This window comes from Mixophyes fleayi, chromosome 1 (assembly GCF_038048845.1).
Source record: "Mixophyes fleayi isolate aMixFle1 chromosome 1, aMixFle1.hap1, whole genome shotgun sequence".
Taxonomy (NCBI): Eukaryota; Metazoa; Chordata; class Amphibia; order Anura; family Limnodynastidae; genus Mixophyes; species Mixophyes fleayi.
This window is the reverse complement of record NC_134402.1, coordinates 245549520-245574158: the sequence shown is the minus strand read 5'-3', so window position 1 is coordinate 245574158 and position 24639 is coordinate 245549520. Positions and strand designations below refer to the sequence as shown.

The 24639-nt window shown below is 44.2% G+C and overlaps 1 protein-coding gene across 1 annotated transcript in view; it reads left to right on the top strand.

Moving 5' to 3' along the window:
- PUM3 (pumilio RNA binding family member 3) overlaps positions 1–24639 on the top strand; it is a 70395-nt gene that overhangs the window by 4877 nt on the left and 40879 nt on the right. The window contains exons 5-9 of the mRNA XM_075209047.1: positions 5774–5849; positions 10479–10572; positions 11000–11066; positions 15472–15646; positions 24095–24198. Coding sequence (XP_075065148.1) covers positions 5774–5849; positions 10479–10572; positions 11000–11066; positions 15472–15646; positions 24095–24198 — 516 coding nt within the window. The remainder of the gene's footprint in view (positions 1–5773; positions 5850–10478; positions 10573–10999; positions 11067–15471; positions 15647–24094; positions 24199–24639) is intronic.

Genomic DNA, 24639 nt, shown 5'->3' with positions numbered 1-24639 from the left:
AAAATTCTGTTGCAAGAACATGCATACATGTTTGAGTCACACATATCTCCGTTGGTGTCCAGCTCAAAAATAGCATCATTTCTGCATCAGATGTACAAATGCATAGACTTATGCCCCGCTATAGCCTAGAGATGCTGCTTGACCATGTTAGCAGTAAATGTGGAAGTTTACTTCAAGGGAACTTTAGTGCATTGGGTATGCTATAGTAAAATTTATATTCTTGGTGCACTGTGTACAGTGCAAAGTAAACACTGTGATACGAATGGTATGGTAAAACAGTTATATATTTGGCGATAAAAGTTAATGTGTAGGATGCATTTTACAGCAAATAGGATATTTTTAGCTTACTACAAAATAAATATATAATATATTTAGCAAAATGTAAGCAATGTGAACGTCAGACTCCACTGCCCCCAACCCATGACCAGCATGTCCTCCTACCCATGAGATACACCCTTCTGATGTCCACACAAAGCATCCTAATGCTAACCCCCACATCTTCATCAATCCACCATAACCCTATCCCAATCAGTGCTCATCCATGCTGGACTCCGCTATGTTGCCATCTCTCAGAAACCGGGTGCCATTAAGGAAGTAACCTTAGCGCTTACTGTGATGGGCTCGACTGCAATCAAAATTAACTAGAATATAGCGTACTCCGATTAGCTGTAGAAAAGGATAAGAGGTACTGTATCAGTGATAGGCAACTGGTGGCATTAGGGTCACATTGATTTAGGTCCATTTGTTGTGTTTGATTTTCTTAGTTTTTAAAAATTGTTCACTCTTTCCTACCAATGGGGGACACTGCGAGACACTGGGGTATAGTAGTAGTGGGTCTAGGAGTTTAGGCACTTATCAACTTGTTTGATCTTCACACTCCTCCCCTACTATGCCCCTCTTCTCCTGTAGATAGCTCAGTTTTTTCTAAGTGCCTAGGAGATAGGTCACTTCGGTATTGGCTCCTGCCTATGCTTATATTTGTTTTAGAATTTTCAGGTTTTTATTTTAATCCTTTTTTTCAGGTGCAGCGCGGGACTCGATCCGAAGACCCAGAGGAGTGAATAAGACACTAGCTCTGTTCACTCTGGGTCCCAGCGTAGGTAAGAATCAGCCTGGGCTCTTTCCTAGCACCTCTGCCAGCAATCTCCCTAGAAACGAGCAAAGGGTCCCAGTTTTGTTTGTAAGTCTGCCAATAGCAGCAGTTGTTTTGTGGGGCACATCTAATATATATAAGCCTAGCGGCATGTGTTAGTGTGTGTGGAAAAAACTATTTTCTCAGAAAGGGCTCATCCAATTGACCTGAAATTTGGTATACTGACATTATTTGACAAAAAAATTATAATAGTGAAGTTAGTTAACTTTCATCATCCCCCTTTCCCCCCGTGGGAGGGGTAGTAAAGGCTAAATTTACGAGTTGAGGGCTCAAACTCATGACTCCTTCCGGAATGCCAAGGCACAGATTAAGATTGAAAGTTGGAAGCATTATTATGCTATTGAGAAATCTGAATGTTAAGAGAGGACTGTGCAATGGCACTCGATTAGTAGTGACAGCACGGAAAACGAATGTGATACAAGCAGAAGTTTTGACTGGCTCTGCTGAAGGAGAGAAGGTGATGATACCTCGGATTGACTTATGTCCATCCGAAACAGGACTGCCGTTTAAACTAAGACGGCGGCAGTTCCCTTTGAAGGCGGCATTTGCTATGACCATTAACAAGTCACAGGGTCAAACACTTGACCATGTGGGTATTTATTTACCAGAGCCTGTCTTTGGTCATGGACTATTGTATGTCGCATTTTCACGAGTACGGAGAAGCAGTGATGTGAACGAAAGAAGAAAGACTGATTGAGCACAGCGATAAGGTGTTTAGCAGAAACGTTGTGTATCGAGAGGTTTTGGAACAGTAAGACGATGGAGATTAAGGATGTGGCGATGAAGATGAAGGATGTGATGGAGAAGAATGATGAGGTGGTGACATGTGGACATAACCACGTTAAAAAAGGGCGCTTACGTCTCGAAGTAACGCTCTTCCCCTGAGGAGGCCTTGCCTAGCTCCAAATGCATGACAAGAACCTTTTTAACACCTTAAGTAGCTTGATTTGACTAGAATGCATGAGTATCATGCACATGTTAACTTGTGTGTGTGTGTGTATATATATATATATATATATATATATATATAGAGATTCATCGAGTGCACGCTGCTGCCCGACAATGCCCTCTCCTCACCTGGTAATGTTGTATCGTTTATATAGCTTTATATTTAAACGATTGAGAGTTGCTTTATGTGTTTTACACATACAAAACTATTATACTCAGTGTTTGTGGATTGGTGTTTATTATAGAACTACCTAGTATAGAGACTTGGTAGATTCCTATTGTACAGCCAGCAGATTGCTTCATATAGACTTTAACTATAATCATTTGCATTTTTAAAGTATGTCTGAAAAGGGGACAGGAAAGAACAAGGGACCTTCTGGTTTAGCTGTGCTGTATTATATTTTTGCCAAATGTAATTGTAAATTATCTGTTAGACAACCGACCCAAGAAGCTCTTTGTATAGTTTGTGACGTTGATATCCAGGAGCGACACAACCCAGCTCAGGCGTCTGCAGCTATGGAAGAACCACTCTGGACAAGATCCCTGACAACAGCAAAGGCTGAGGTCATTAAGGTGATGTTGCAGTCCACAGACGCACATGAGCATTCTGTTTTTCACACGTCTACACGCGGTCAGGCTGTCGCAGGCACATCCTCACGGAAGGAATCTGTTTAAGAAGCAGAACGCTTACGTACTATATCTCACAGGGGCAAAAGGATTATTTCCGATGCGGTACAAGACCGAGATCAGGATTCAGACCATTCCTCAGCAGAGGAAGGGGAATTGGATTTTGATCTGAAGGATACTCTTAGTTCTGGGGATTTTGCATCTGCCCACCTTTGTCACAGCAGACGCAAGTCTGTCAGGTTGGGTCGGGGTAACAGAGCTTCTGAGATTACAGGGTCTGGTCCCCCCCCCAAGAAGCCACACTCCCTATCAACATTGTGGAACTCAGAGCTGTGTACAGGACGTTGATACAGGCTCAGAGTTTTCCATCAGGAAAGCCTCTACAGATTCAATCGGACAATGCCTCGGCTGTGGCTCATAAATCACCAGGGTGGAACTCGCAGCATAGCAGCCATGTGAGAGATGGCCAGAATCATGATATGGGGGAACATCATGTTCCCAAGATATCGGCCATTTACATTTCGGGAGTAGAAAATTGCGAAGCCGACTTCCTCAGCAGACAGACTACCAGGCAAATGGTCTCTAAACAGGCAGGTCTTTGCTCTCCTAGTGGAACGCTGGGGCACACCAGAGATCGACCTCATGGCGTCCAGGCTAAATTACCAGGTTCCTCAATACTGTTCGAAGGCTCGAGACCCTCGGGCGACATTCACAGATGCCATGACCGTTCCATGGCGCTTCCGACTAATGTACCTCTTCCCTCCAATTCCCATGCTATCGTGGGTGCTAAAAAGAGGGCAGGTTCCTGCAATGCTGGTAGCCCCCAATTGCCCTCGCAGGGCATGGTTTTCGGACATTCTGAGGCTGGCAGCAGCACCCCCTTCCGTCTACCAGTGCAGCCAGATCTTCTAGTTCAAGGACCGCTTCTTTGCCACTCTTTAGATCATATGGCTTTGACGTCATGACTGTTGAGACCCTAATTCTTAAGGCAAGGGGTTTCTCGTGGGAGGTTATTGGGACCCTTTTCAAGACAAGAAAAATTTGTTCTTCAGCCATATATCGTAGAGTTTGGAAGGCATACATTAGTTGTTGTGAGTACAACAAATTTCACACATCTAGATTTAGCCTTCTTGCAGACTAGCGGCCTGTAGGGGTGTTCAGACTTTCCTTCAGGAGGATCTCCATGTGCAGCCTCCCTTCAGTCATTCTGAGGAACCTTGGGACCTCAATTTGGAGCTCAATGCTCTTACCCGGGCTCCATATGAACCTTTGGATTCGGTGGATTTACGTCATCTTACTTGGAAAACAGCGTTCCTGTTAGCTAGCGCTGCAGCCCGTAGGGTTTCGGAATTGGGAGCGCTCTGCTCCGATCCTCCATTCCTGATCTTCCATGAAGACAGAGCGGTACTTCATGTCAAGCCTTCTTTCGTTCCAAAGGTAGTATCCAGATTCCATTTAAATCAAGAGATTGTGGTACCTGCTTTTCGTCCTCCCCAGTTTTCTCCAAATGACTTTTTACATTTGCTGGATGTGGTCCGTGCCCTGCAATGTTATGTTGATCGAACGTCCTCTATACGAAAAACTAAGGATCTTTTTGTTCTTTATGAGGAGCATAAGCGGGGTTGGCCAGCTTCCAAACAGTCGCTTGCCCGCTGGATTACTTCCACCATTCTGTGGGCTTATGAACGGACCTCACAGCCAGTTCCGGTGACTTTGAAAGTTCATTCTACCAGGGCTGTCGGCGCTTCTTGGGAGAAGTTGTGCAAAGCAGCGACATGGTCGTCCGTCCACACCTTTGCAAGATTTTATAGATTACAGGGCTTTGCATCGGTGGATGAAAGCTTTGGGCGCAGGATATTACGTGCAGCCGTTCCAGAGCAAGCCCTCCCTTAGAAAAAGCTTTTGTATATCCTCAATGTCTCGCAGTGTCCCTCAATAATAGGAAAGAGAAAAGTAGATTTTTACTCACCGTAAAATCGATTTCTCTGACTCCACTGGGGGGCACTGCGCACCCTCCCTTGCTCTGTAAATAGTTCTGTTGTGTGAAATGTAATTGTTATATTTTTGTCCCTATGGGTCTCTCCCTTTCCTCATACGCTTGGTTAGTCAAAACTGAAGTTGATTGTTTCTAGGGAGATTGCCGGCAGAGGTGCTAGGAAAGAGCCCAGGCTGCTTCTTACCTGCGCTGGGACCCAGAGTGAACAGAGCTGAAGTCTTATTCACTCCTCTGAGTCTTTCTTTGGATCGAGTCCTGAGCTGCACCTGAAAAAGAGGATTAAAATAAAAACATGAAAATTCTAAAACTAATATAAGTATAGGCAGGAGCCTATACCGAAGTGACCTACTTCCTAGGCACTTAGAATAAAACTGAGGTATCTACAGGAGAGGAGGGGCATAGTAGGGGAGGAGTGTGAAGATCAAACAAGTTGGTAAGTGCCTAAACACCTAGACCCACTACTATACCCCAATGTCTCGCAGTGTCCCCCAATGGAGTCGGAGAAATCAATTTTACGGTGAGTAAAAATCTACTTATTAACAATTCACAAACCAAGTTATTATTTATTAGAAGTTATTTTTCCAACTTACACCTTTGATTTCCTAGCACTGTCTGTTTATATTCCTTAATGTAAACATTTACTTAAACTGAAAAACACATTTAGTAAAACGTTTATTTATTTAACCGCAGAAAGGTGAAAATATTAACTCTTCAATCAAGAACAGTCTTAATTTAAGTCTAATTCATGAATACATTGTTTATGACTCTATTTGGGCTAATGCTCACTTTTCCTCTCAATTTCTCAAAACAATCATTCATGATTTTAAACAAGTTCTTCAAGCTTTCTGAATGTAATGCTCATTTTAAAATGTAATGTTACCAAGAGTTCTGAAGCCATTATTGTAAATAATGTCCTAAGATTCTAATATGTAGGTTGCTTTCTGCATTTTTATTTTTTTTTATTTTGCCAGGATGGCATGTTTTTTAACTAATCGTAATTTATTATCGGAAATAATTTAAACTGTCTTTTCTCTGTTTATTCTGCCCAGAAAGGACTGTGATGCCACAAAGAGGTCCAGGCTAATGGATGATTTGGAGAAACTGCTTCGGGGGAATGTGAAGAGCGTAAGTGGAGCTGGTTGAATGATTGCAGAGGCCACTCTACTCTTCAGAAAATCAATGACAACTGCTCTCTTTTAGCAACATGTTGAATAGACATTTTAAGGGGAGAACTGAACTAATTTCATATATCTTCATTTATAGAGCAAAAAGAAGATTTTTACTCACCGTAAAATCGATTTCTCTTACTCCATTGTTGGACACTGCGAGACATTGGGTATAGTAGTTGGGACTTGGAGTTTAGGCACTTATTAACTTGTTTGTTCCTCAGACTCCTCCCCTACTATGCCTCTCCTCTCCAGCTCAGACCTCAATTTTGTATAACCAAGCCAAGAAGAAAGGAGAAGCAATACAGAAAATAGCTCCAAAACCAGAACTACTTTCAGAGCCAGGTGCGCAGTGTCCCCCAGTGGAGTAAGAGAAATTTACGATGAGTAAAAATCTTCTTTTCTCTTTCCTACCATTGGGGGACACTGCGAGAGATTGGGATATACCACAGTTGCCTCTAAGGGAGGGATTGCTCTGGAACGGCTGCGTGCAACATCCTGCACCCAAAGCTCGTATCAGCGGATGCAAAGCCATGCAACCAAGAAACTCTGCAGAAGACGTTGCTGTCCTGCACAACTGCTTTACAAAAGCACCCTGACATGCTGCTCAAGAAGCGACAACCGTCCTGGAGAGTGAGCTCTGAAGAGCACGAACCGCCTCTAGCCAAAGAAGCGTGTCTCACGAAAAGGAGGAAGTATAAACGAATGCTTGACCACAAGCTCCTGAGCAAGTGAAATGCAGATACTATCCTCTGAACCAATAGTGGCCAGAGCGACGCCTCTCTATCCTCATGGAAAAGTAAATTGTGGGAGGTCAATCCATTATCGCCACCAGACCCCTGCGAACAGGAGCGATATGTAAGGGAACATCCCTACCCCGGTATAAACGTTTTTCCCCAGAGTATGCAAGTGAAAAGTACCCAAATCAAGCCCTCTGGTCACCCGAACTAGATTTCACGGCTTCACCTCACCAACCAAAGGGGTGCTGAATCAGAAGATACCGGGGTCTTGTAAACCGGTGCTGAAATTGATGTAGAGCACCGGAAGCAACACTGTGCGGGAACCTACACGGAGTCCCCTATTAGCGCAAGCTTGCAAAAGAAACTCTTTCCAGACCCAGGAGAACGGATGAAGTAAATGCCTTGCAGGCTCTATTCAAGGTACTGAGCAGTTCCCTGCGAAGAACCTCTTGCCCTAAGGGTAGGGTTTTCCAACGCCACTGAGCCAAGCTAAACGATATAAAGAGTAGCAGAAAAAAACCCAGTACCGTTTAGATTTAGCTACATAGGTAGGCGGAAGGGAGGTGTTGCCACCAGCCGCCAATGCCTGAGAACCAAACCTTGCCAAGGTAAATAAAGGGCCCCAGGAGCTGGAAGCCGCACTCCCTAAGAAGCTCCTTAGCACCCATGAGCACCTGGGACGTGGATCTGACAGGTACACCAGACCGAAGCTCCAGGGAACATCCTGGCATTGGTGAAGTACACTTAAGGGTCTCTAGATTGCGAGCAGTAAAGGATGACCTGAGAAATAAGTATGGCCGCACTGGGGACAAAGTCCAAAGTGCCCCCAAGACTTCAGGGCAAAGGACGTGTCGGTGGAAGAGACCATTCCTCATGGTAAATTGCCTGCTGAGACTCTCAGCCTCCCACTTATTAATGCCGGAATAGTGGACAAAGGTATGGGAACGACACGCTGCTCAGGCATAACATGATCGACTCTCGCACTGCTCTTGGGCCGCGTGTTCCCTTGTGATCCTACAGAAATGCAACAGCCATGGCATCTGACTGATTTATAAACAATGGTGGCGTGACTTCTTTAAAGCGCTTCTAATAAATGCTGCCTTGATATACCCTTAAGGAAATACCTATCCCTTTACAACATATTCAATGATTATACAAACGAGTAAATCCCAGGCTCATATATGATAAAAAAAGCTCCACTCCCACACTGATTATTATATAACAGTAATAAAGTGTAAATATGATATAGTCCGGATAATGTCCACAAATATCCAAGATCTTAAATCCAATTGAAATCGGATAGAAAGTTTTTCAAATCTTTGATATCCTTCGAATGACGAGTGACAATCACAGAAAAATCCTCCAATATTATTCACATTTTCAGGCATGGGGACTCTGACAATCTGACTGATTGTCTAGAGTATTCCTGATCTGGAACTGCTAGGCATGACGCCACATCCTGTGAACCCTGAGCACCGGATTGAAAGAACAGAACCCTAAGGATCCTATTAATCCGCTTCCATCTAACAGACTAGAGCCTGTCAGGACCGGGCTTCAGGACCTGGTGAACGACAGACCTCGCTCCTAACTGTTTGGCTAACCACTGTGAGAGAGATAGACATGTGGGGGTTTGGACAGAGTGATGATCTGCGAGTCCAATAACCTGGGAACCAGCTCCTATCAGGAAAATATCGCTCTGGAGTTGTTGTAGAGCATGTAAACAAATCTACCCCGAACATTGGTACCCTGTATTCCAGAAGCCTCATGCTACAGAGAAGAGAAAACTCTCTGCACCAGGCGCATCTTTTCCCTGAGCTGCATTGGGAAGGCCCTTTCCTCTGGTAGGAAGACCCTGTGGGACCCAGTATAGAAGCTGAGGTCTTAAACGTATCTGCTGTGGCAGATTGAGTGGGGACTTATGAAGTTTCTGCATTCAGACATGTGCTTTCAGGAACTGGATGGAGATCTATCTGTAAGAGAGAGAGTTGATGGAGCCCTCGGAAAGTGGTCCCCCAGACAGTGTACTATCGTGACTCGCCGTTGCCCTGCCATGACCGCCATAACCCCGGATCCCCACGAGGTGCAATGTGCAGAATGAAAAGGCAGGATCCTGAGCTGGAACTGAGATTTCTGTACCGCCAAAGGGAAAAAGACACCAGTGTCACCTTCCTGACTGGTACATGTAAGAAGACCTCCATAATGCATATTGAGGGCAGGGGCTCCCTCTGTTCACTACCTGCAATGACTGCGCGTAATGACTACATCCAAAACAAGAGAATACAGGCCTGTCTGTTGAGGGATTTCCAGCTTTAATGGAACGAAAAGATCTGTCTGTGGGCCAAGAAGAAGTAGGAATAAAATGCCCCAACCCTTGGGGATACCACCAGGTATATAGGTTCCTCACTTAACTGCACCTGTGTAGGTACTATATGCTCCAATGGGAGCCAAGAAGTGAGTACAAGATGGGGCGCCCCCGGAAGAAAAGGGGAGGAAGGGTTTAAGATGGCCCTAGACATGGCCTAGTGGAGCTGACAGGAAGAGATGTACTCTTACCTTCCATGGCCCCTGGCGACTACACTGGAATTCTGCAAAATTTGAGAAGCTTCGTTATTGGAAAGTCCTCTAGAATACTTCTGGGTAACTACTCTAACCATGGCTGAATAGGTCTTTTTTTGAAAACCCAGCTAAGACCCTGTTGGGTGTAAACACACTGCCAGCCGACACATAGGCTGACTGGAGGCCAGATTATACTTTTATGTCAGAGAACACCTTCCATGGGGGCCTGCCCTACGTAGGAATTGCATAATAAGTGAATAGACGAGTCACAGGGTTAGACAGCTCATATTAACATATGGCTGTCGGCTTTCAGAGTCCCCACGCATTGTTAACTACCCAGGCTGCGTGTGCTGCTCACAACAACTGAAATCGCCTCCTAATGAGAGCGATGATTGTCTCCTTTTCCCCCGCTGCTCGTGTCTAGAGGTGGGTTGAACTTGCAGGCATGTCGGGCGGGGAGGAGAGGCTGCTGCAGCTTCACTCTCGCCCACATTTAAAGCAATGCGACTGCGGACGTGTATGTGGTCGATAAATAATATTTTTGCCCCACAATAGCTGCTGCTTTTGGCAGACATACAAAATGTGGCCCCCTTTGCTCATTTCTAGGGGAGACTGCTGGCAGAGATGCTAGGAAAGAGCCCAGGCTGCTGCTTACCTGCGCTGGGACCCAGAGTGAACAGAGCTGCAGTCTTATTCACTCTGGGTCTTTGGATCGAGTCCCGCGCTGCACCTGAAAAGGGATTCAAATAAAAACATGAAAAACCTACAACTAATACAAGTATAGGCAGGAGCCTATGCCAAAGTGACCTATTTCCTAGGCACTTAGAAAAAACTGAGGTCTGAGCTGGAGAGGAGGGGCATAGTAGGGGAGGAGTGTGAGGAACAAACAAGTTGATAAGTGCCTAAACTCCTAGTCCCACCTACGATACCCAATGTCTTGCAGTGTCCACCAATGGTAGGAAAGAGAAATGTAAATATACCCACCATTGGATAATTCTTCAGTATTATATTGTTTGATTATTTAATAATATAATTCCTTGTTTCCATAACTGATGGGGGGGTAGAGAAGAAGTATATTAGCATCCTATAGGCATGAGGAGACCACAGTGCAGAAATGCTGTGTTCATGGATCTCCTGGAAATGCAATCTCTAGTGATTGTCTTAAATAGATGTCTTTGCTGGGAATATATATTTTTTTTTTTTGTTTGTTTTTTTCCTTGGTGTATTGATTTTTCGGGTTGCCCAGTACCCGCATTATTTATTCTATTTTATCTTTGTCTTATGTCTGACAGATTGCATTTGCCCATGATACAACCAGAGTCATCCAGTGTTACATAAAACATGGAAATGAGACAAGAAGGCAAGAAGTATTTGAAGAACTCAGAGGTATTATTTTGTTACGTTTTTGCCCCAATTTTTAGTCCATCACTGAGAGCTGCTGGTACTAAATACTTCATTAAGATATAGTAAGGAAATGCAGTATGTGGCTGTAAGCGCAGGGAAGACCAATGATTCTCATAGCATAAAGAATCATTAAGTGTACTCAGGACATTGTGAGAAGGAACTGTTCTACACACATCACCACATCTATATGAAAAGATAAATCTTTGCATACCCAGCATGGTTATAGTGACTAACTAGATTTCATGGTGAAAAAGATAAAATCTACATTGATTTTTAATCTGCTTAGCACTGATAAAAGTCCTGGTTGTCAGAAGTAGCTTATTTAGGAATATTGTGTTACGGCAAAGCATGATTGATGGTTTAAATATATTTTCCTATGCTTATTAATATTATCTTATGTATTCTGCAGAACACATAGTCGACTTGAGCAAGTCAAAATATGCCAGAAATATTGTGAGGAAGTTCCTAATGTATGGGTAAGTTATTCAAAAATGTTTATTCATTTTTGTGTGTGTAAAATTTCCACTCATACTATTTTCTCCACTACTTTGGAATATAGTATATCCATAGTCCCTGTGTTCCTTTCCAGCCAGGAAAGCTCTGTTTATGTACTGCAATGGGCAATCTAAATATCTGTACAGTATCTCTTAGCCAATAACTAAGACAGGATAACCTGTGTCCCCAAAATGGAGGAAAATGTCCTGCAACACTGATGGGAAGGAAGCAGTACAATGATTTGTTCTTTTTTAAGAGGGAGTGAATGCACCTAGAGAATCCTCGGGTGCTGAAAACACTCTTCTGGTTGTGACTACATGATCAATGCTTAAGCTGGGTACACACTACAGAAATTTCGACCAACTTTTTATGCCGAGCGATTTTACATGCTACCGATGGTCCGATCGCTCGGTCCATGGACTGCATACACACTAGCCTTGTTTAGGGCGATAAAGGGAAGAGCGGACTTCCCTTTAGCGATTTTTTTACAGTCATGTTGTCGTGAGCAATGACTGTAATTTCGTACTCACTATTGTGGACCGGTCGGAAGTTTATACACACTACACAACGGAAACGAGATTGAACCAAAAATATTAAACGGTACGACCAACCAAATGAGGCGACAATCGTCCATTTGGGCAGACTTTCGACCATCGTGTCACTGCACACACTGACCCGACTTTTGAACGAGCGGTCGTATGTCGGCTGTTTGAGCCGATTATTGGATGAAAACAGTGTAGTGTGTACCCAGCTTTAGGTAGTCATGGGGGGACCTTGGTTGTGTCAGCAAATTTAGCTTGTCCTTTTGGTCACTCCTAAAGACTTCCTTCTTTCTTATCTGGTCTGGGTGGACATGGAGACTTGGGCATTGTTAGTATTCTAGTTATACAGTACAGGCATTGCAAAAGATAATTGCATTTGTTTTGTTTTGTTTTTTTTCTTGATACTTATCTGTGTCTGTTTTTGGATAGAGCTTATGCAATAACTTTCTGCAGCTGGGGGCCAAAATGGGACCTTTTATATTTTCGGATTAGCCATCCAGATGTTATGCCTCATCATTTTTGTTTGCCATTGATTTTGCTGACATACTAACTTTCAGATTATCTATATGAGGCAGTACCTCTAGTAAGGGATATATGACACTTCAATTTTGGCCTAAGTCATCCTTTAACCTTTTATGGGCAGTGCCACGACCAGGTATTGGAGTAAATCAAAGCTTTTGGTGCCAAAAGGACCACACGTGCGAAATGCTGAGCATAGAAATTCACATAAACACAGAATATGACAGAGTGTGCGCATTTGCAAATCACGCCAAAGTTTAGAAGATATGCCGATACATTGAGCTGACGGATGCTTGTCCAAATTTAATACCTTTTTATATCCAATGTGTTTTGTTTTTGTGGGTTTTGTTTTTGTTTGTTTTTTTTCTAATTCCTAAAACTTTTTACATATTGGTGAATGCTGGTTATAGATATTTTTTATACATCACCTACATTATATTGTTGGTAAATTTTTATTTTTATTTTATAAGCCATTCAGACAAAAATGCTGAGTTTGCTACTTTGGGAAGATAGATCTAAAATTTCCAGTGGAACAAGTTTTCTGCAAGTTCTTATGACAATTGGATATTAAAAACAGTGTTTCATTGGAGTGTACGTGAGGATTATTTCTGTATATTTGTTTTGTACAGTAAATATTCAATGACTTGTCAAATAATGATCTCAAGTGGTAATTTTTGCTATCATTTTTTTAATTAAATTACGCTTGCAGATATTTCTTCTTCTACAGCTCATAGGAGGATGCATATATAGAGGGGTTATTATTTTTATTATCGTTTATTTATAAGGCGCCACAAGGTTTTCCGCAGCGCCGTACACAATATAAACAATGGACAGTACAGGGAATAACAGTACAAAACAATAAACGAGTAGTACCAAGACTTCAGAGGCTCCAGCCAAGGCAAATATATAGAGGTTGGAGCAGAAGAGAAGGTAGCGAGACAGGAGGGAGGAGGGCCCTGCTCCTACGAGCTTATATCCTATAGGGAGGGTAGACAGACGACAGGCACAGAGGATGTCGGAGGAGGGGAGCAGGCGCTCCCCTCTACTGAGGAGGAGTGAAGTGAGGAGAGTGAGCATGGAGAGAGGGTTAGGTGGAAGGCTGGTAGGCAATGCGGGTTAAATCCTACCTTCTGGGCTACAGGTCAACGTGCATCATTTTCAAAAATGTCTAAATCCATTTAGAAATGTGTTTTATCAATTTACCCCACAGCCTTGTGTCCTGGCATTAGACAATGAAGAATACGAATAGAGAGTACATTTAAATGTTTCAGGGCTTGGACCTTTGCATCAACAAACTAACTTCTAAGTCCTTTTTTTTATAGGAAATTGACAATAGTTTTCAGGTATCAAGTCCAACATTGGGGAAGAGAGCTGTCACATGTTGCCCTCACGCTACTTCATACAGCAACAATTAGATGTAATTATTTGCCACTAAAATAACAAACATTATTGATAGCAGGTGCTCTAATATAACTCCTTATAATTCTACCAAATAACTAGATGTGCACTGGTATTTATACCTTATTCTGTTTTGACATATCTTTTAATAAAAGTATGTTTTATGGGATTCTCCTTTTTTCCCCTCTACATTCAGTGCTACTGGTTACATTAATCTTTGAATATATTTGTATGTTACTTTGCAGCACCATGTTGCACTTACTTAAGTACGCTTTGAAGATTGTCCACCATTCTGGCTCCATTTTTTTGCCAAGTACTTATTGACCACAGTATGTTTGTTTGTTTTATAGGACAGTTTCCAGTGCATTAACTGAACTTTGTGGTTAATAAGCCCCCTTTTGAACCTGATAAACTTTTCTATTCAGAGCATAGAAGATATTTGCAATTTTCTCTAGAAACAAGTTTCTAAATCTTTATAGTCAGATTAAAAAGGCAATTAGGCACATTTTTAAAAGGTTTTTTTTGCTACCTATGCTCAATAGCCAAGAGCTTTTGTGGTGCTGTCGATCTTGAAATGACAATTTCTTCGCTCAGCATTGCCAAATGTCACAACTGATTTTTTCATGTAGTTTCCCAGAGGCAAAGCATCAGACAAACTAGACGTGACCCTTCATGCCATTTTTTTTTTTCTTTTAGTATTTTCAATCTATTTATTCTGACTTCATATTATCAGAGTATTTGTGTGAATGTGTTACTTTTGAAGATATTTTGTTGACAACTTCTATTTTAGATTAAATTGCCCTTTCAGTCTATGGTTCATCCCTTGGTTTGTCCAGCAAGAGGCATCCGGAAAGTTTTAAAACCACCATACTAGTGGTTTGCTAGCTCAGTGTTCGGAGTTCTCTGGATTCCTTCTGATTTCTTGTGAAGGCAGAACTCTTAAGGAAGTAATACTAGTGTGTGAATGATATTTAATCTCTTTACTAAAGTAACTTTTCACTATGCCTGTGTTTTACAGTTATTATTTACTATTTTATTTTTATATTTTTTTAATAATTTTTTTTTTTTTTGTCATTTTAGTCTTGTGAATGTTGTAAGACTTGTAAAGATAATGTACATTGATGATTAGTAGCTAGTATATTAACAGCTGAATCTACTGCTATGTATGAATATTTGGTTGCTATAGCATACTTTGTGCTTAATGATTGTAAAGCTTAATATGAATAAATGACTATCAGAAACTTTTCGTAGTTAGACTTTGCTAAGTAACTTATTTTCCTGTGCTTGTTTCTTTTTTTTCTTTTTCTTTACTACATCCCATCTTGGTCAGCCTCATTTTTTGCTAGCTGCTACTACTAAAACAATGGTCATTATTAATTAAATAAACCACATCTAGTGGTTTTTATTTTCCTATTGATAGATATATATATATATATATATATATATATATATATATATATATATATATATATATATATATATATTAGTGCCTTTAAAACAAATTAGCGGTCTCTATGCCGTTACCTTTGTACACATGATAAATAATTCTGTCTTGAAAGAGCTAAACATGAATGTGTGTCTATATTAAAAAAAAAAAAAAAAAAAATCAATAGCAAATTCTCAGCTTCTGCACAGTAATTATTTGCAAATACTTTGGGTTTGAATCTTAGGGGCATATTCAATTAGGATTCCAGTCCGCGGTAACGCGCGTTATTGCAGAAAGTGCGCACTATTGCCGGTAATACAGTACCACGTTATCGCGGTACCATGGATTAAGTTCACGGCGCGATCCCGCGGACTGGAATCGTATTTGAATATGCCCCTTAATGTGTTATTTTTGGATATAATTATAGTGCCCTCTTAAGTGTAATTAACTTGTATTTGCATGCTGAAAAGATATTATTTTTTTTCCACTCATATTTTATAGGTCAAAACCCCAAGTGGCAGAAATAATTAAAAGCTTTAAAGGGCAGGTGAAGAAACTGTTGCGACATTCTGAGGCTTCATACATTGTGGAATATGCGTATAATCACAAAGCTATTTTGGAGCAGCGGAATATGCTATGTGAAGAACTTTATGGAAACACATTTCGCTTTTATAAGGTAAACTAATTAAGAGGAGAAGAGGCTAGTAATTGGGGAACTAATTAGCTGGACATTAAATTTACGGAGCGAACAGAGAAGGTTGAGTCTGTGATTTAAATGCTCACTAACGTAATCCAATTGCACCCAATGTTTCTTGGTAAACTCTGCAGTTACAGGGAATATTACTGTACAGCAAGTTTAGTGATATGTGTAACTGTAATAATTGGAATATTTATGCAGGTCTATGTATGATGCTATAGCTTGGAGAAATGCTGCTATTATTATTTTCCAAAAATAAAGCAAAATGAATTGCCCTGGACACACTGGGGCTGCAGATTGATCGCAAAATGGGATTAAGTTACCCACATGCGTATGTGCGTAGGCAGACATAATTCCAGATTATCTCAAAGTTGCATAGTCTCATATGCATGACCCACTTTCTGGGCATACGCAAAGTGATTTCCTACAATACGGTATGCAAAATGGAGCAGTACTCTCTCTGCATCAGCTCTATTATGTACTTAACAGACACACCTGACCTGCAAATACCCCAAACATACAGAATGGCATTCATAAAATGCTCCCCAAAAACACACACTCACTGCACGTTTCTATATTACTGAACTCTGTTCCTTCTGCTTCACTAGAAGTGACCACTCCTCTTTCAAAATGCTCCTCCATCCAAATGTACTTCTCCTTCAGTCTTCCATCAGTTCAACCTACAAATTCAAACCACCTGTCCACAGTCGGTCCTTCCTACACAACTCTGCCTCTAATCACCCAGTGCTAGTATTGTATACTGTCTCATCCCTATTCCTGATTTTTTTTTTTTTCCTTAGGGGTTAAATATGCAAAATAGAACCTGTAAAAAATATCTATTTTATGTGCTTGGATAAACATATTTTTCTGATAGATTTACACACAGCAGGTAGCTGCTTGATCGCTTATACTCATTCTGTCCCTTCCCTCAAAAAATGTCTAAAGTAGAATTATTTTTTGCGGTATGGAAGGAGAGCAGATGAATGCATGTGGGGGGGAGAGAATTTTAGCACACACATTTACCTGTATAGATAGACCCGAAGAACAATGGTGGTGCTTCAGATGGACTGTATAACTGCCACAGAATACACAAAGTCTTTCTGTACTCTTTTTTTATATTTGTAAATATTTCTAAGTCCTTAGATAAAACTTGGGGTTACAGCAGTGGTTCCCAAACTTTTGCAGTTCGCGGAACCCTTAGAGTCTCCAAATTTTTTCAAGCCACCCCTCCAAAATAATTACTGAACAGTCCTGTTTTAGAAATAGTTGGGTCAAAAAATTGTAATAAGTATTTAGGTCATGACAAAAATACTTATTTAGTTGTATGCAAAAATGCCCCTCTGCATCCAGACACTCTGCCCCCTCTGCATCCAGACACTCTGCCCCCTCTGCATCCAGACACTCTGCCCCCTCTGCATCCAGACACTCTGCCCCCTCTGCATCCAGACACTCTGCCCCCTCTGCATCCAGACACTCTGCCCCCTCTGCATCCAGACACTCTGCCCCCTCTGCATCCAGACACTCTGCCCCCTCTGCATCCAGACACTCTGCCCCCTCTGCATCCAGACACTCTGCCCCCTCTGCATCCAGACACTCTGCCCCCTCTGCATCCAGACACGCTGCCCCCTCTGCATCCAGACACGCTGCCCCCTCTGCAACCAGGTACGCTGCCCCCTCTGCATCCAGGCACGCTGCCCCCTCTGCATCCAGGCACGCTGCCCCCTCTGCATCCAGGCACGCTGCCCCCTGTCACGCTGTCCCCTCCTCTGCCCTCTGTCACGCTGTCCCCCCTCCACTGCTCTCACACTCTCCCCCTCCTCTGCCCTCTGTCCTCTCCTCTGCCCTCTGTCACGCTGTCCTCTCCTCTGCCCTCTGTCACGCTGTCCTCTCCTCTGCCCTCTGTCACGCTGTCCTCTCCTCTGCCCTCTGTCACGCTGTCCTCTCCTCTGCCCTCTGTCACTCTGTCCTCTCCTCTGCCCTCTGTCACGCTGTTCCCCTCCTCTACCACGTTGTGCCCCTCCTCTGCCCTCTCTCACGCTGTGCCCTCCTGTGCCCTATGTCACGCTGCCCCCCTCTGCTGCCCCCCACTGTCCCCCTCTGCTGCCCCCCACTGTCCCCCTCTGCTGTCACACTGTCCCCCTCTGCTGTCACGATCCTTTCTCTTTCATCCGGTCTGGGGGACACTGCTTACCATGGGTTGTGGAGGGGAGCTTGGGAGTTGGCACCTAACTAGTTAACTTTAGTACTGCTGGCAAACCCCTCCCCTCTACAATCCCCCTGCCTCTTCCTGTCCAGTTTTTTTTAGGTGCCCTGGAGTTGGGGCAGTGTTTTTAGTACTTAGGTAAATTGTATAGATTTACTTTATTTTATTTCCTTTTTTTAGGGTTTTTTCCTTCAACAGTGGCAGCGCTGGAGTGTGTTCTACTATAGAGAACACACTGACAGCTTCAGCAGCGCAGGCATCCGTTTGCCAGATGAGCGCCAGCGGCGCTCACTGGTATATATTTGGAAAGTCTAGAGGTGCCTGATTGAGGAGTGAACAAAGGTCTCACGGACCGCTGTCACTCCTCCACCACCCCCGATAACCGGCGCTGCCATTACAGGCAGAGAGTGCCGGTTATCGGCAGCGGACAAACGCCGGCGGCCATTTTATTTTTTCTGACAGCCAGCGCTAGACGGAGAAGGAGGAGAGGGGGCCATACCACGATTCCCCCCTCATACATAGGAGGGGGGCGCCGGGTAACTATCGCTGCGGAGACCTCTGTCCTAGAGGTCTCCACTACTCTGCCACGCTTGGAGCTTTTTTTATCAGGCTCCATGTTTTTTACAATTTATGCTAAAAATAGCTGCAAAGCAGCAGTTACTGAAGGGGGGGGAGCTACAGAATAGAGTTCCCCCCACCTTCCTGAGAGAGATGGTCTTTCCCAGCCTTCTGGCGCCAAGAGAAGCCCGGGAAGAGGAACAGGACGCAGGGAGCAGGCACAGGACAAACTGCTGTTGAACTTCTCCCCTTCTGTGGCCTATTGGCTAAGTATCACCTTTATTACACACTTCTAATGTTTAATAACTGGGCCAGTAGGATTTACATTATAGTCTCCTACTGGTTTATATATATTGGTGGTATTAATTTTTTACAAGTACAACTTTTATAAGATATCTGTTGATTACTTGTTTTCATACCTGTTCCTACACATTTATATACTTGCTCTCTCTCTCTCTCTCTCTCCATTTTTCTCTGTGCTCAGCTAGAGTCATATTTTACTCTGTGTGTTTGGTGTACCTTCCTTTATAAGATGACAGATAAGGGAAAGGGCCCCATGGCTAAATACTTCACATGCTCAAAATGTCATGTAAAATTACCGTGTGGCCAGAAGGACCCTTTGGCGCTCTGCTCTGCATGCGAAGCAGGGGTCCCCACTGTGCATACCCAGCAGGTTTCAGCCCCACTGACGGAGGAACCGGCCTGGGTGGCCTGCCTGACACAGTCGGTCTCCTCCTTAGCTCAGATGGTTTTCCAGTCTAATCAGTTGTTATCTACTGTAGCAACTTCGGTGGCTAGTAATGCTAACCCACAGTCAGACCTCCCGGCTTCCTCAGGTTCTAGTGCAGCGGGTTTGCCAGGACCTTCCTCATTGCAGCCTGACCCAGCCCCTGTTCTTACAGACCCGGCATGGTCTACAGCATTTTTAAAGGGCTTTAACAAGCTAAACCTGTTGCTTGATACCGCTAATACACTGCCTGCTAAAAGAAGGAGACTTAGATCAGTAAATCCCCTTGTGGTCCTATCAGACTCTGAGGAGGGTTCTGAGGAAGAGGGGGAAATGTATTCAGATTCTGACCAATTACTCCAATTGCAACAGGAAGACTATCCCAAAAACCAATTTGTTAATGATTTGGTTTTAGCGGTTAGACAAGCGTTGGACCTCCCTGAACCAGAGGATCTTACCCCCAGAGACAGGAGCCTCTTTAAGAAGGATAAGAGAAAGGCCAGCCATTTTCCCCCTTCTGCTGAGCTTAGGGTTATTGCCGAAGGGGCATGGAAACAGCCTGAAAGAAGGTTTTCTATTCCTAGGAGATTCTCTTCCCTGTATCCCCTACAGGAAGAAGAGGTGGTTCTCTGGGAGACTATTCCCAAGGTAGATATCCCTATTGCCCGATTGGCAAAGCATACCTTACTCCCAGCTCCTGGTTCAGCGTCCCTTCCAGACGCCAACGACCGCAAAGTTGAATCCCAGCTAAAATCCATTTTTGCGGCTGCGGGTTCTTCTTTCAGACCTACTTTTGCCTCAGCTTGGGTGGCTAGAGCCATGGAAGCTTGGGCAGACCAACTGGCAGAAGCCTTACAGGACTCAGAACTTCTCCCCCTGGCCCTGCACTTGAAGGAGGCTTCCGGGTACCTATACGAGGCAGCCCAGAACTCAGCGGCGGTCTCCTCTTCCATTCAGGCGGCCTCTATTTCTGCAAGAAGAACGCTATGGCTGAAATCCTGGGAGGGTGATGCGGAATCAAAAAGGTCCGTTGAATCTATTCCATTCTCTGCAGCAGGTTTGTTCGGACCGGAATTAGATACCCTTATTTCACAGGCAACGGGGGGCAAAAGCACTTCCTTGCCAGTATATTCGTACAGGAGCCGCAACTCTCGGGGCAGCTCTTTCCGTCAGCCCTTTCGGGGGACCTCCTCTCATAGGGGACAGTTCTTTAGGGGCAGACAACCTAATTCTCGAGGCTCCTCCACTAGAGGGAGATCCTCGTTTGCATCTAGGCGCCAGGCCTCCAAAAACCAGGAGAAACCTGCGTCCTGACTGCCCCCCCGTTCCACAGGGAACACCAGTGGGGGGACGTCTGTCTCTATTTCGGGAACAGTGGGCAGAGTCTTCCCAGGATCCCTGGATCCGGGAAATCATTTCAGAAGGATACAGGATAGATCTGTTGGGCCCGGCCCCGCAGCGTTACTTCCAGACTCCGCTCCCCCGGGATCCATCAAGAAGACAGGCTATACAGGATTGTGTCGCTTCCCTTCTGCTTCAGAGGGTCATCTGCAGAGTTCCAGATTGCCAGAAAGGGCGAGGGTTCTATTCCAACCTGTTCCTAGTCAAGAAGCCGGACGGCTCTTTTCGTCCCATACTAAACTTAAAAGGCCTCAATGTTCACTTAAGGGTCAACAGATTTCGGATGGAATCTCTGAGGTCAGTAATAAACGGCCTAGAAAAGGACCAGTATATGGCGTCCATAGATATAAAGGACGCATATCTCCACGTTCCCATTTGGATCCACCATCAGTCTCTTCTCAGATTCTCGGTGGGATCTTTTCACTACCAGTTTCGGGCCCTCCCCTTTGGCCTCTCAACGGCGCCAAGGGTCTTCACAAAAATTATGTCAATAATGGCAGCATGTCTTCACCTGCAGGGAGTTCAGGTCGTTCCTTATTTGGACGACCTACTCATTAAGGCTTCCTCCGAAGATTGTCTTCTTCATCATTTATCCCTCACCCGAGCGGTTCTCGAGGGCCACGGTTGGCTGATAAATTCAGCAAAATCCCAGATGGTTCCGTGTCAGCGCATGGTTTTTCTGGGGCTCATCATGGACACCAGCAAACAGAGGGTGTTTCTCCCAGTAGAGAAGATCAGCTCTATTCAGACTGTAACTTCTCAGGTTTTGTCTTCCCCAAGTCCCTCAATGCATTTATGCATGAGGCTACTCGGAAAGATGGTGGCCTCTTTCGAGACCATCCCCTTTGGTCGGGCCCATTCTCGATGTTTCCAGTGGGATCTACTGTCGAAGTGGTCGGGTTCACACCTACACCTGGAACGTCAGAGGATCTCCCTATCCCCGAGGGCGAGGGAATCTCTTCAGTGGTGGCTGGTTCAGGATCATCTGAAGGTAGGCAGATCCTTCGCTCCATGGTCGTGGATCATAGCCACGACGGACGCCAGCCTGAAAGGTTGGGGGGCGGTAGTCCTGCACCTCCGACTTCAGGGACGCTGGTCGGTTCAGGAATCAGCTCTATTGATAAATGTATTAGAATTGAAGGCCATTCTATTGGCCCTCAAGGGAGCTCAGCCCCTTCTTCGGGGCCACCCGGTCAGAATTCAATCCGACAATGCCACGGCTGTTGCATATGTCAACAGGCAGGGAGGAACCAGGAGTGCAGCTGCCATGGATATCGCAGCTCAAATACTGGTTTGGGCGGAGTTAAACGTTCCGGCTATTTCTGCAGTCTTCATTACAGGAATAGAAAACTGGGAGGCGGACTATCTAAGCCGAATTCAGATGATGCCGGGAGAGTGGTCACTCCACCCGGAAGTCTTCCAGTTCCTGGTTCGGAAGTGGGGCCTTCCGGACATAGATCTCATGGCCTCCAGACACAACAGGAAAGTTCAAAGGTTTTGCGCAAGGGCAAGGGATCCCTTAGCGGTAGCAGTGGATGTCATGACGATGTCATGGGAGTTCAGGATGGGATATCTATTTCCTCCAATTTCCATGCTTCCTCGCGTCCTCAAACGAGTAAGGCAGGGCGGTCTGCCGGTAATTCTAGTTGCTCCCTCTTGGCCGCGCCGAGTGGTACGCAGACATATTGTCAATGGCGGAAGGACCAGGGGTCCATCTTCCGCATCGAGACGACCTTCTTCTACAAGGTCCATTCCACCACCAGAGTTTACCTCAGCTCAGTTTAACGGCATGACTGTTGAAGCCAGCCTCTGGAGGTCTAGAGGTTTTTCTTCCAGCGTAGTTAACACTTTGATGTTAGCTAGGAAATCTGTTACATCTCGCATCTATCACAGGATCTGGAAGGCCTACATTAGGTGGTGCGAAGGCAGGACATGCCTTTCATCCGCTTTTCATATTCCTCGCTTATTAGCTTTTCTTCAAAAGGGCCTGGAAGCAGGTCTCAGATTAGGTTCCCTAAAGGTGCAGGTATCGGCACTTTCAGTATTCTTTCATATGAAATTAGCTGATTTGCCAGATATTAGAACTTTTTTTCAGGAAGTCTTGCACATACAGCCTCCTTATGTACCTCCTACAGCTCCGTGGGACCTCAACATGGTACTGGATATGCTCAAGGGGCCTCCATTTGAGCCCTTGAGAGAGACAGATTTAAAATGGTTGACCTGGAAGGTCCTCTTTCTTCTGGCTATCGCATCTGCACGTAGAGTTTCTGAATTAGGAGCTCTGTCATGTAGAGAACCTTATTTGGTTTTCCACGAGGAGAGAGCGGTGTTAAGGACCCTTCCTTCCTTTGTCCCCAAAGTAGTGTCAGCTTTCCATCTTAACCAGGAAATTGTAGTTCCGGTCTTTTCAGCTTCTTCCCAGGCAGATAAACAATCTATGGAGAAGCTAGATGTTGTTAGGGCTCTACGTATATATGTCAAAAGAACTTCCCAGATTAGACGTACCGATTCTCTTTTTGTCCTTTATGACGCTAATAAGAGAGGCTGGCCAGCCTCAAAACAATCCATCGCTAGATGGATTACATCTACCATCAGACTAGCATATATAAAGGCTAGCCGTCCTGTGCCGGAGAGACTTACAGCCCATTCCACCAGATCGGTAGGGGCTTCGTGGGCAGCAAGGAATGGAGCTTCTGCAGACCAGCTTTGCAGGGCAGCCACCTGGTCCTCTGTCCATACCTTTGCAAAATTTTATCAGTTTAATGTTTTTGCATCAGCTGATGCAGATTTCGCTCGTAATGCTTTACGAGCGGGATTTTCAGAGTAGTCCCACCCTTAGGGGGCCGCTTTAGAACGTCCCCATGGTAAGCAGTGTCCCCCAGACCGGATGAAAGAGAAAAGAGGATTTATGTACTTACGTTAAATCCGTTTCTCTGATTCCGTCTGGGGGACACTGCGATCCCTCCCTTCTGTTATTCTTCTGTGTGCTCTTGTGTGACTGCCCTTTTTATCCTTGGGCTTTGTTAAAACTAACTGGACAGGAAGAGGCAGGGGGATTGTAGAGGGGAGGGGTTTGCCAGCAGTACTAAAGTTAACTAGTTAGGTGCCAACTCCCAAGCTCCCCTCCACAACCCATGGTAAGCAGTGTCCCCCAGACGGAATCGGAGAAACGGATTTAACGTAAGTACATAAATCCTCTTTTTCACTCTGCCCCGAGCTAGCCATAAAAAAAGAGAACACAGAAAGTTACCAATCCGCCGGACGCCGGGACCCAGCAGCCTCAGGGGAGGATAGAGGAGGCTACTGGGTCCCGGCGCCCGGCGGATTGTAAGTTTCTGTGTTCTCTTTTTTTTTTTTTTTTATGGCTGGCCCGCGGCACCCCAGTGACAGCGCCTCGGCACCCCTGGGAGCCGCGGCGCACACTTTGGGAACCGCCAGGTTACAGTGACTTTTTTTCTTTGTGTGCTTTCTCTATCTCTGCAGACAACCGTCTTTAAAACTGCTAGCATCATTTTAACTTCTTGTTTTCTATTTACAGTCTGCAGTACAACCATCTCTAGATAAGGTATTGGAGGCCCAGCCTGAGAAGAAGGAATCTGTCTTGGAGGAAATGAAACAGATCCTTGTGCCACTAGCACAAAAGTGAGTTGTAATTTTGTGGGTAGAAACTTTAACATCAGATAAAGTTCCTTTTGACATATGCAACCAGCCAGTGTTCATGTTTATTTTGAAGGTTCAGTAGAACTGAGCCAGCATTGAATGCATGGGTTAGCTTTCTATCCCAAATATTAAGACATGTATTACTGTAGTAACCTGGGAATTGTCATGCCTGAAGCTAGGTTTTAATCAACGCTTTGTAGCAGTGAATATGACATACATGGTTTTTCACGGATTAGTGTTGTTAGTATTAGTATATGTCGGGGTTTTTCCTCTATTTTTGTTACAGCCAGCTGAAGAAAAACATACCTATTTCAGCGTCATTTAAAATGTCCGGTGCCATTCCATTTTAAGTTTAATATTGGAATGTAATGGTCTTGTAGAAAGTCACTTTAATATATCCCCTAAAATTCATTGCAAATATTT